Genomic DNA, 13,709 nt, shown 5'->3' on the forward strand with positions numbered 1-13,709 from the left:
GATGAGGGATTCATGTAGACTAGCTTTTCCATAGTTTTTCCACTATACTGTTTGCTTTACCCTTATTTGAGAAAGTATACAGTCTACCTGAAGTAATTATATTGATGAAATCACTAACTTCTGTACTTAAAGTTACAGTTTCTCTTATAATTATAGTCTAAGGGCTACATGCCATGGGAGGCAAAGGCATTTAAGGTGACTTAAATCAAAGCCCTTTCTTGTTTCTCTGGGATCCAAGAAAGATGTGAGAAAAGTTGTAAACAGAGGCAAACAGAATGAGGGAGGCTTATAGAAAAGCAAGAAGTATGGCAAGTGTAGTTCACCAACGACTGGGGTTGCTGCATCTTCATAGTCAAGGACTTGTTAATAAACACGTAGCCAATGGGCCTACTAATCAGAAATGAGCCCCAAATGAGATAAGCAGCTGAGACATCGAGGCAGGTCATCAGTCTGTGTTCTTCCTTTCATAGCACAGCCTATCGAAAGAAAAGTTTACTGCCCATGTCTCTGCTTCCTCATCTACTTATTTAACCTTAATCCCTTGCAATGTGCCTTCTAATTCCAGTTTTCTACAGAAACCGGTCTGGCAAAGATCACCAATAACTGCCATTGTCAGAAACAGTGGTTGATTTTCAGACTTCCTCTACCTGAGGTAGCATCAGACACTCCTGACCCTCTCTCTTGATCTGGTCTCCTTCTGTGGCATGCATGGCACTGGTCCTCCTGTGGCATCTCCATCAGCATGAAATCAGAATGCTTCTATAGGATACTTCTCTTCCACTGTCCACTCCTCAATGCTGATTTTACTTGCATTTCGGTAATTTTTTCTTGCTCATCTTTTCACTCTACATGGCCTTTATGAGAAATATTATTCATTCTCGTGACTGAAACTACCACCTTCATTGTTATGACTTTCAAATCATATCTCCATTCTGGACTTAATATCCAGCTACTTACTAGACATTGCTTCCAACTGAATATGTCTAAAATTGAACCTATTTCTCTTCATTCAACTCTACTTTCTCCTCAAATCTGTAAGTGCTAATCTTCCTTATGTGTTCTGTCCTGGTTAATGTCATCCAAACTAAACATTGGAAGTTATCTATAGATTCCTATAATTCCCCTCTCTTCTAATTATCTATCATCTCTCATCTCTGCTACTTTTTTTGTGCAATTATCTTCTTTTGCCTTTATTATTATAAATCTAATAAGCTGGGTTTAGCTCTCTACATTGGTTAAGAACATCTTTCAGAAACTAAAGCTGTTTATAACCTGCTTTTTGGCTTCTCAAAACCAGGACAAAGTTCAAATTCATTTGCACATTTTCCTGTCCTAATTCTACCAACCTGTCCACTCTCATCTCGGCTTTTTACTCTAATCACATTAAAGTACTATCATGTCTTTAAACGTATTGGATTGCTTTATACTGCCAAGTTAGACTTATTCCAGACTAGAGTCTCTCTCTCTCTCTCTCTCTCTCTCTCGCTCTCTCGCTCTCTCGCTCTCTCGCTCTCTCGCTCTCTCTCTCTCTCATCACCATTCTCTACCCAGACACAACCTAATTACATCCATAGTTTAGTTCAAGGCCATCTCCTCTACAGCTTGTCTTGAGTCATTGAGACTGACTTGATCATTTTCTCATTTGTGCCATTATACATTGTGCTTATGATTATTGTTGAATAAATTCTGCAGAGTTCTGCTTCTCAAAATGAGACAGTGATGACTAAAGTGGTATTTGAGTTGTATGTTCGTTATAATTTATATAGTGATATGACCTCCTTTCATGCCACTTGAGACTAAATTAACAGCCTCTCCTCTGCCCTAGTATGTTACCATTGATTATACTGCATTTATAGTTGCTTGTTTTCTTGTCCCCCTCCTCTATTCATCTGAAACTCTTTGAGGATGGGGTACCGGTTCTATTAATCCTTTTCTTTCCAATATCTAGCACAGTGCTTTGCAAATGGTAGGCAGTCAATATAAATATTTAGAGAAAAAATGTTGCTACTGAATGATTTATATGAGACTCAGAATAGAACAATTGTTTTAGTTCTGCCTTTAATCTTTGAATCTCCTAGATGTCCAAACTTCTACACTGTAAACACCATATTTAATCTGAAATTAGTGCCACAAATTCTGGTTCTGCACTGAGCAAAGGAAGAGGTTAAGTTATGAGCTAGATTCGGGGCATTATTTCAAATTTGCATGCCTTCTCCCTGGCTTGCCAGTGAGAGTTTACCATCTAATCCCTTAGAAAAGTACTAGTAGTCAATCATCAAATAAATTCAGATATCTACACACATTTTTCTGAAATGAATTGAACTGAATGCTCTTCGGGAATATGATATAATAACAATGGTTAACATTTATTGAATGTTTACTTTGATCCAAGCTGAGTGATAAGTGCTTTACATGAATTGCCCCCATTTAATTTTTATCCTGTAGGTGGGAGCGATCACTGCCCTCATTTTATAAATAAATTAACCGAGATTTTGGCATTTAGGTACTTTATTCAAAGTCACACATAACTGATATGTGGTAAAACTGAGGTTTTAACCAAGACTTGCTTGACTCCCTTTACGTGAAACATAAACACACACTAACACAACAAAAAGTACAACATTCCATTTTGGATAATCTTAGTTATGGCAACACTTTAAATTACAGTTTCTTGCTTTTTGTCTTCTTGTTGATCTGGAAATTGTAAGTTATACAAACTGCAAGTAGATTGGAATAGTCTCAGGATTTATCCTAAGTAATTATGGATGGAGAGCTAATGCCCAGTGGCTATAGCTCTGTTGAAATGCTGTCATGAACAAGTTTGAGTGTGTGCTACATAAAAGCACTATGCTAGGTAGCTCACGTATTTGATTATCCTGTCTTTGAGCATATTAATCATTCGGGAATACAAATCATAAAAGCATGGAAATTTGATCATTCATGGCACATTCCATATATCATCATGTATACAGGGGCAAACTCTGGACCCTACTTCCTTTCTCCTGGATATGAAGATGAGTAAGTTAGCTTTACACATTCCCCTAAATATAGGAAGGGCTGATCTTCTGTAACAGATTTTAAAAAGTCTTTAGCAGGTCTCAGGCTAGAACTGGAATATTATTAGATCAGCTTGGAATTGGCTTCTAGTCTTGGATGGGTTTAGAAGTTGAAGATCCTCCCATTCATAGACCTTGTGAAGATATGACAGGAGTTCTTATGAAGGGACACATTGCTTTCTCGCCAGCTAGCATTGTATGAACTTTAGGAAAGCTGCCTTTCCCTATACATAGTTTACAGAGTCACAATGTCCATGTTGGATAATTGTACCGTTCCAAGGAGATTTGAAATTTATTAAAATGTGTTTAAATGTCCCTGAGTCTCATTTTTTGTATAACTTTTCAGTCAAACATTGACCCCATTCATCTTTTATGTACTTAAACTTGATATCTGATACATGTTTATATCTAAACATTTATTTTAAAAGTTTTTACATATTAAAAATAGCACCCTAAGTTATTGAAGTTTATTAAAACCACAAGAAGGACAAACACATTTTATGTAGAGGTTTATCTTTCAAAGAGTATGTTGAAATAATACAACTTATGTCTACTCCACTGATTATGTCTTGTGCTCACAGTGAAAGAGTGAAATATAGTAGTTAAAACTTGAGTTCTGAAGCCAGACTGTCATGATTCATGTTTTTTTGCTTTGTTACTTATTAACTTATTAACCATTTGACTTTGGCCAAGATTTTAATCTGTCTTTATCTTAGTTTCCTATCTGTAAGAGGGGAATTATAGATTTTATCTTTTTGGATTGTATGAGAATTAAATGAACAAATTTATATGAAGAGATTAAAGTAGGATCTGGTACATAGTAAGCTAACAATAAGTGTTATTTGTGGGATTATCTCATATATCTAGAAATTACAAATGCATATTCTACTGCTAAAACCCAGTTCATTCATTCATTTATTCGTTAACTTTTTACTCATTTATTCAATGATTAACTAATTCATTAATCAGATTTACTGACTGCCTATTAAACAGCAGGCACTATATTGCTGATATGGGAGATAAAATAATCAGATGTGATCCTGTCTTTTCAACAAACATAATTTGGTGAAGAGATGAAAAATATATAAAAATAATTATTGTATACAATAGAAAGGCTTAGTGCAATAAGATCTTATGATAAGGCCATCCAAGAATTCTGAATACACGGATATATCTTCAAACTGCCAGGGCTATGTTCGTAATTACAGATAATATTTGCATATTACCTCTTTATGAAAAAATAAATCAAACTGCACTAGTATTTCATAGCACCTCTACATACAGGAATCCAGTGGCAGAGAGAGATCATTGAAGTCCATTATAGAGATACCACATTTAATAGCCTTTTGAGCAGTGCCTTATTTCAAGATGATTGTGTTAATGTTGTCAGAGTAAAATAAACATTTAAATGAGGGACATTTGTTCCTAATTTGTTATATTCATTAATACTTCAGTTTTGAATATCAGAATGTGACTTAAAAATTTTAATAGAAAAAACTTAATGTGTTATTAAGTCCTAAATGTTTCTTTACTTTGCCTTTTTAATTTAGTTATTTTTTCAGTTTCTCGAATATTCAAACCATTTAAAATATTAATAGCATACCTAAGAAGTATCAATATTTACATTAAACTGGAATTTATACTGCTCTATAATATTTTAATGGTTTATATTAGTCATAATTACATTAAATAAATCATCCTTATGAAAGAAACTCAAGCAAGTATATTATACTATGCCTATTGCATGGCAAGCAATGCTTTCCTTTCAGTGGAGATACTAAGAAATATTAAGTAACATTAAGCTGGAATAACAAATAAGGTGATGTTTTAAAAGTGTATATATCACAAATCATTTACAAATGATTATTTTTTATTAACAACAAACTGATATATTTTATTTAACATCAGAATTTCCTAAATCATGGTAATTCAAAGTTCACAGATCATAAAAGTTATTATAGTATATTTTTAAGTAGAAGGAACATTATATATTGCATCCTCATTTCTGAGACATGGAAATGACCATGTCTGTGATTGACTACACAAATATTTGCATTTTTCAGAGACAGCTTATGATGACTGGATAACGTAAATATACATGTCATGCTACTATAAAAATATTAACTATAAGAGATAAGGATGATTCAGATAACTCTGGAATTGAAAAGAGTGCATTCTCTATAGTTTTCTTTGAATATTTTAAGAAACACTCCATTTCAAAATTAGGACTATTTAATGGTTATAACAATTTGTTGGTTATTCAGCCTCTGAAAAGCACTAAAATGAATTTCAGGAAAAAACATTACAATAGGATGCTCTTCCCTCAACTCATCCTTGTGTTTTCTTTTTCACTTCTAGACCTTAGGAACTAAGGTACATTAGAAATGTAGTATCTATTTTAGTAAAACATTAAATTGTATTTTAAAACACAGTTTTGAGTAAAAATATTCTCTATGTGGGTAAAATATTTTGTACATGATCACTTATTTACTATTTCATTTTATTTATGGCATGTAAAATTCTTGCCATTCCAAGATGAGTGTCTAAATAAAACCAACCAAGAGTAAACTCAACGCAAACTAATTTTCAAGATAACACATTTTAAAAAACAAAACAAACAAAAAAACAAACAAAATCTCACCAAACCAACTGTCTTAGTCAAAAGACATTTTTTAGTGGATCCTATTATTTACGCATTTTTTTCCTTTTCTCAACTCTAAGATATTTTTCTAAGCACATGTAGACTTCAACAGAGATTATAAAATTTTCAAATACCCATACTCTTTTAAAGCCAAGTTTTTCTGTGTAAGAAATGTGTCGTAATATCAGGCCGAGTCCTAAAATGAACATAGTCCATTCTTACGTTTTATCTCTACTGATGGATAGGAGCCAAGAGGCCCATGGGAGTATTCTGGCAACACTGTGTTACTTACGGTTGAGAGGCAGACTCGCATTGGTTGTGCCTAGCTTGTTGGCAGCCACACAAGTATAGTTGCCGAAGTGCTCCTGTGTCACGTTGGTAACAGTGAGAATGGATCTTGTGCTAAAATTTTGAATAATAATTCCTTGTTGGCCATTGAAGAGCCTGGAAGACAAAATAAACTCTAGGTAAATATTTATTGCGGATATCATGAGATTTTTTCTTAGATGGGGTTGTAATAGCAACCACAGTTTTGACCACGCTTGTGTTAAAGCATGATAACGGTGCAGTTATATTTTCCTTACATTAATAGAGGAAAAAAGAGGTTGTACAACAGCTATAGACTGTTCCTGTGGGATTATTTGCACTATATAACAAAATGAGCTCAGATATCTATGTGTCTTATTCATACATTGTTTTGTGTTTTAGAAAATTAAACATACCAGAGCAATGACATCTCACCTGTTAAAGTCAAGAATGAATAAATGGTTAATTCCCTTAGAAAGATTCCCTTAAAAGCACCAACTGATGGTTTCTAGGTAAGTAGCTAGGCCACTTCAGATGATATTACTAGATAACTTCCAAGAAAGTTAACCCTACAATTGTGATAAGATGGTTTTGAGTGAGTCCAGGGTTAACAGCACTTTACTGCTGCCACGTACAATCTAGACAGATGATTTGCTGTTAGATGATTCATCTATAAAAAGGCAGCTATATATTATTAAGGATAGTATTTAAGGCTGAGTCTCATCTCTGCCACGTTTTAGGAATGTGTCTGGGAAAGTCTTTTAAACTTTCTGGGCCTTAATATGGGATTCAGTTTTGCCTGATTCCACCCTAACGACCCAATAACCTCCTTACAGACTTACCAACAGAGGCTCTCACTCCCACATAGACTGGTATAGCTTTACTGTTTTCAGTGCTCCCCATGCCCACACCTGCTCCACTCTTCCTGAATCTACATCCAGTGGTCATGATCTCCTTTTCTCTCTGCCATCAAATCCTTCCTTTCTCATTTAGGGCTGACCTATATCCTATCTGTCTTTCTCTAATGCGCCTTAAACGATTCTCCTCTCTTCCTCTCTGTGTGTTTCTCTCCAAATTGTTGTGGGATTTATGAAACCAACACCACATTCTTCAATCGTTCTCTCTAGCAGTTTTTAAGCACACAAGTCTTTTAAACTCAAATAAATTAAATTATCTTAAATTCTTCAAAAGGCAGAGCCATATGGACTTATTTTATTTTATATTTGAATCCTACATAGCACTTAATAGTGGTATCCTAGGTACATAATAAATATTTCATAGGTCAATGGAATCTGGGTGATGTCCCCACAACACAGGAGGGGATGTCAGTCCTTTTTAGTGGCTCCTTCAAGAAATTCACTCTCTCATTATGAATGCTGCTATAATGAGGATGCCAACCAGATAACTTCTCCTTAACTATCCCCTATGTTTATTGTGAAAAAGATGCGCTGATCACAATATGGGCTATCTAAGCGCATAGCCTAAATGGCATGTTAGCATTACTTCTTTAATGTGTTCAAGTTTTAGTACTAAATATGTATTTAATTACAAAGATGCTAATAAATTGCATTCCCTGAGAGTTTAGGTTGAAATCCTTTGCATTATGTTATATGACTTGTATCTGAATTTAGATAAAATATACTATTGTTAAATGCAGATTAAAATAAGCAGTCATGTTTGATTATTCTGGGAATCACTTATATTTCATGTAATAGCTGAATTTGGCTTATCTAAAACTCAAGCTTTAATCATATTAATAAAATTTTGAGTTGAATAAATATTGAAAAACTTCAACCTGAGCAATAAGTCTGATGATTTCCAATTCTGACACAAGAAAATAGGGCATGAAATATCAAGGCTATGGCAGGTTTTACTCCTCTGTTTTATATTGCAAATCTATCAAAATTTATGCTAAATTCTCACCATGATTATTGCACATTTTTCTGCATCACATTAATAACTTTATTTTTAACCAATTAATATTTGTTGTATATTAAAAAAATCAGTTCGATTGTCCTGAGAGCATAGGCATTATAGCTCAAATCACTCTCCATTCTCTGGAGGTCTCAGCAACTCCGTAGACTACTAAATCCCATCTATCAAACCAAGATTTATTTGGGTGCTAGAGAATTGAGAAAAAAATAGTCAGGATCTTTATTTAGCTAGACTCTAGGTAGAAAATCTTAAGAGAATATATTCAGTTACTAAATGGAACTGTTTGCTTATGTTCCTTATGGCTGTCTTCTAAGTTGGCTTCCAATTCTCTGCCCTTTAATGTATCTAAAGGCAAAGCCACAGATGTTGCTAAATCACATATCTTATCCATGCTCTGTATGTGTAGGTACATTTTTGGCTTCTGGCCAGCAGTGCTATGTGCATCCTCACCAGAGAGGCACTTTAATGCTCCACCCCCTGCTGCTCTGATCAGCCTGGCAGGTGACTATGGCCAAAAAAATTTAAAAAAAAAGAAAAAGACAAAGAAAAATATCTTCCCTAGGGATATTTTCTTTCTTCTAGGGAAAGTTACCTCTCTGAGATTATGGGAGAATCCAAAGCTTCCTTTATTATACAGTTGGGAGTTTCAGAAGTGCTGACGGCTCAAACACCATTTCAGAGCCTATTTTTGCCTGATAGATGTCTGGGACAGCCTTTGCAAAGCTGACCTTTGAGGGAGAATGACTTCTGAGATGGAGTTTATCTCTTAAGGGTGTACTTCTGTGATTTTCCTACAGGTATTCTGGGGGAATGAGGGACTTTCTCAGCTATACCAATTGTGAAAATAGTCATTAAATTGATTCAAAGATGAGTTCTGCACTAGGTGATTAGGGACTAGGCTGGGCAACACATGATTTCTGAAGAGTTTTGTAGGCCCTTCAATGGTCAAAGCCAAAGATAAGAATCAGACGTATAAACAAGCATTTATAACAGAGGGTGATTTAGGCACAACAAGGACCTGTTAACATGAACACATCTACTGTTAGTTATTGGATATAGAAATCTGAGCCATACCTAGAAGTCCTGTCAGTATGGCCCTGACATCATTTCACTCCTTGATTAAAAACAAATAATAAAAGAGCTCTTTAACTGACGATACATTTTTCTTTATGAAATAGATTTATTCCAATATGGTTGGATAAAATTTTATTTTCTGTAAAGGGAATTATTCCTTTTTATCAGTAAAAAATATATTTGGCAAAGTGAATTGTTATTCTGTGTTAAAGAAAATCCTTGATCAGTTTCAACCATGCACATATGGGCGTATTTACAGAAGATCCTGGCCTTATAGATTTTTTATATCATTTCAGACTTGCATGAAACCAGACTTCCTTCCATCAGTGATGTGAAATCTAAAAGTGACAACTCAAGCAATAGTTTACAATACATCTTTCAATAAAACCAGAGAACTAAATTTAGAATACTGTTTTATTTGAAGTTCTTTCTTTCTTTTCTCTAACACTTAACTCTTTTAAGTTCTAAGGGAATCATTCTTGTATTGACTTAGATTATAGAATGGGAGGTGTTTTCTTATAGTCCTTTCCCCTGAAGAGAGAAACTAATTTTGTTGAGCTAGGGGTTAAGTATGGTTCCTTTCCTCGGCAGTAGATCAGCAGCATACAGTACTTTCTTAGAAATGTGTGATCGTTTTAATTTTTTTGCATTTTTACCATTCAGTTGACCTTGTGGTTATAAGATTCTTCTATAACTGTTGTCCTCTACCCTCTGCCACTAATAGGAGTTCGTTCCCATACCACTATGATATGAATGTTTGTGTCCTCCCAGATTCATATGTTGAAATCTTAATCACCAAAGGCGATGGTATTAGTTGGTGGAGTCTTTGAGAGGTGCTTAAACTCATGAAGGTAGAACCCTCATGAATGGGATTTGTGCCTTATCAGAGGCTTTAGAGGGATCTCTCGCTCCTTCGGCAATGTAAAGATATAATGAGAAATCTACGACCCAGAAGAGGACCCTCACCAAACTATGCTGACACCTTGACCTTGGACTTCCAGCTTCCAGAGCTGTGTGATAAATATCTTCTGGTTTTTGTTATAGCAGCCCAAATGGACTAAAACACATACTGAAGACCATTGCCCTCACTCTTCTTTCTGTCTTTTGCTACTGCCACATATCTATAAACTGCAGGCTGTTTGCTTTGCTAGCAGATGTTGCCAACTCATAAGTAACACAGCCTAACTAACCATTTCTGAGTTAGAATAGTCTCATATTTTCAAGTGCCAGTCAGAAGTAGCACATGGAAGGCATACTAATAACTAGTAATACTTATTTTTCTGACTCTTGAAATGTTTACAGACTTTACAATCATAACCTCTCTCAGGCAATACCTATCTAAGACAGCCAGGAGAGCCCACAGCAACATAACTGCAAAACTGAACACCCAGCCATTGGCACTGATTAAGATTGCAAAAATAAATGGAGCAGCTACACTAGACCACATTCATTGTATATTTATAAATCCAGCCTCACTACACATTTTGGGACTTTTTTTCATTATGCTTTTTCTTATCAAGAGTAACAATAAATATTTCTAGAAAAACAAACTCAGGTGAAAATAGTCACAGAAAGACTTCATTACTGATAGAGAAAACATATATGAGACTATCAGACAACATTTACAATGTTAAAATAACTTGGAATAGGAGTCGGAGAGATGCTCTCAAATGATGATAGACCCTTCATCAGAGTAGAGTTACAAGGAAATATAATAACAACATATCATGTTATATAATTGGATAAGATTAATATGGTCTTATTAATTGATCTTTGGGTGTTAGCATAGCATAGATAAAAGAGTAGAGTAAAGAAGGAAGTTCTTCAATCATAAGAATTATTTGTACACAAAGAAAAGAAATGTAACTTCTAGCAATGGACTTCAGGCTCATGGAGTTCCAAGAGGTGGTATGAACTAAAAGATCTAACCAAAAAAAAAAAAAGATATAGAAAAAGTCAAGGGTGATGGTAGAACTCTGACATAGTTAATGGAAATGAAATTTTATTTGGTCATGAAATGTTAATCATATGCCTCCTATGCTTGAGGCACTGATTTAGAACTCTGCTCCTCTCTTGCCAAAAAAGCACAAATATGACATAGCTACTATCTAAAGGACCTTATCTCCACCTGAAATCTGAAGATGATGTTGAGATGGCATACAGGTCATAATGCTTTTCTCAATGATAGAGTTCTAGCTTACATATATTTTGGTTCTGAATCAAAGCTATATTTCTAATCTTTTCAATGTGAGCAGGAATGCTTTTTGTATGTGCAAAGATTAGCTGTTCTCAACATATTCATGACTGAAGTAATCTAATTTTAAAACATTTCAATGAACAAAAAATGGTTGGTGTTAAGAGTGTAGGAAACTGATATTCAGAAAATGTTTAAGCATTTTCAAATGTATATCAATCTTTATAACAACTATAGGAGGTAAGCATTATTATTCCCATTTTACAGATGAGAAAAACTTTAGAAAGATTAATTTATTTTCCATCATCTGATAAACAGCAGAACCAAAATTCAAAACCATATTAATATTACTATTAATATCCTACCAAAATAGCTATTAGTATTCATATCACCAAGCAGAAACCAGAATATTGTATTTGACTTTGGAGAGACAAGTAAGAAATCATTGGTGGTTGAAACCAGTGAATAAAACAAACAAAGCTAAATAGAGTGGTGTGTGGCATCCATGCCATGGAAAGCCAAGTCCATCCATGGGGCAAATCTAATGAGGTAAAAAAGTCAAAGAAAAATTTAGGGTTCAGTTCAGCTAGCTATCTTGAGATTTCTCTGGACTCTTAATTATCTATTTGGGTCTAGTTATGTCCTTCGGTGCAGTCTCTTACAGCATCTATCTTCAGCCTCAAAGGAGTCACCCTTTCAGTCTATTTACAGAACTCAAATGACAAGCATGAAGTGAGTTTTCGCCTCCCTCCCTCCTCAAACTATCGCCCCAATACACAAACTTTAGCATCGATTATTGTTTGTTTTCTTCTCCTAAGTTCACTAAATATTTGGGCGGTAATAAATCTCTTCACATAGTGTATACACATAATGTGACAAGAATAGAAGAAAAATACAGCCTAGACAAGTGGCAAGAATGCATTATTTTTAGGTAAGTCCAAAATTGTTTCTAAACATGAAGTGTTAGTGATGCTATAGAGTTATTGTGTTATCTCTTACTTGGTCAAATTGGCATCATAACTTTGAATACTTCTCTTTGTCACACTACTTTGGTTGTTAAGTTTTCACATATTAGTGTGATTTTTGATTACTGTCTATATTCACCATGAGAGTGTAATTATTAGGCCAAAGTCCCTCCTGGTTATGCAAGCATGTAGCATAGTGCCAGGTACTTAATAATTGATACACAGTAAGTAATTGTTGCATGTTTGACTAAATAAATTACACATTTTTATAATTTTTAGTTTTTTTATCTGTGAAATGGGAAAAATAAAGTCAATCTCAAAGTATCGATGTAAGAAATTTCTTAAAAAATAAAATATAATGTCTACGAACATATATATCAAATAAAATAGGCACTAGATATATGATGGATGTTATTATTATTGTTCAATGATAGGGTCTGTTTCTTAGAACAGATACATTTCCTCTCAGATGGCAGCAAAATATTAAATATTGAGCATACAGGAAATTATTTTTAAAGAAAAGATAGAAGAGTGACTGAAAAGATCATGCCATCATGATTTTAAGATGTGCCAAACTCAGTATCAATTACATGTGCATTATCAACCTCATCCAAGCTTTTCACAGATGTGCAGGGTAGATCAAAAAAAAAAGTTAAAAGGAGTAAGAAACTAGAGAGAAATGAAAATTTATGTGAACATGCTGCTATAGCAACCTAGTGGTTTACCATGTTGCTTGGTACTCAAGGCTCAAAAACAATATGATATCATTTATTCTTAGGAACAGACTGAAGAATCTCATGCATCACTGTCTTAGCCCCAAGGAGTATCTATCTTTAGCTGCACATTTGAATAAATTAATGTTATTATAATATATTAGGACACTTTCATGATTTAGACTATAATAGGTTATTTAAAATGTATGTCTTGTTTACTTTATCAATTTTAATGATATTAATAATTTTAGATTAGAGACCTCTGGGCTGCCTTACTTGTGACAGTTTGATTCATATGAGGAAGATATTGCCTTTTAACCCTACATCAAATAAACAAAGGCTACAGTGCAGGTGTCAATCCTCTCCTGACTGCATGAAGTCTTGTATCCCTGACAACCTGGCCTATGACTAGATTTCTCCCCTCTGCTTGAACTGCTTTTCTAATATCAATGTGCTCATGATTTTAATGTCAAATTTCATCCCACAGTATACCAACACAACCGTTTTGCAAAGACCACATTCACAAAAAAGAAATCCTGGGAAGTCAGAGTTGAGTAACAGAAACCAGCTTCATTTCTGTAATCATATATAGGGTTTACAGTGTCCCACAACCTAAGGTGACAGGATGCATTTATAATAATATTCTTTATTAATTTGAAAGTATATTAAAATAAGAGTGGCTCTACTTTATCATTATTAAAAGACTATGCGACTCATTCTTACAACAGAATGTATTCCAAACACCATGTTAGAAGCTGGGAACACAATGGTGAACAGGGCAGGATCCTTGCTCTTGGGTAGATTATAGTTTAGTAGGAATAACAG

The 13,709-nt window shown here is 34.4% G+C and overlaps 1 protein-coding gene across 2 annotated transcripts in view; it reads right to left on the minus strand.

Moving 5' to 3' along the window:
• Positions 1 to 13,709, minus strand: part of NEGR1 (neuronal growth regulator 1) — a 771,677-nt gene that overhangs the window by 156,548 nt on the left and 601,420 nt on the right. For both annotated transcript variants that reach the window (XM_039838594.1, XM_039838595.1), the window contains exon 6: positions 5,990 to 6,141. In XM_039838594.1, the coding sequence (XP_039694528.1) occupies positions 5,990 to 6,141 (152 nt within the window). The remainder of the gene's footprint in view (positions 1 to 5,989; positions 6,142 to 13,709) is intronic.

The sequence above is a fragment of the Pteropus medius genome, unplaced genomic scaffold (genome assembly GCF_902729225.1).
Source record: "Pteropus medius unplaced genomic scaffold, Ma_sr-lr_union100, whole genome shotgun sequence".
NCBI classification, from domain to species: Eukaryota; Metazoa; Chordata; class Mammalia; order Chiroptera; family Pteropodidae; genus Pteropus; species Pteropus medius.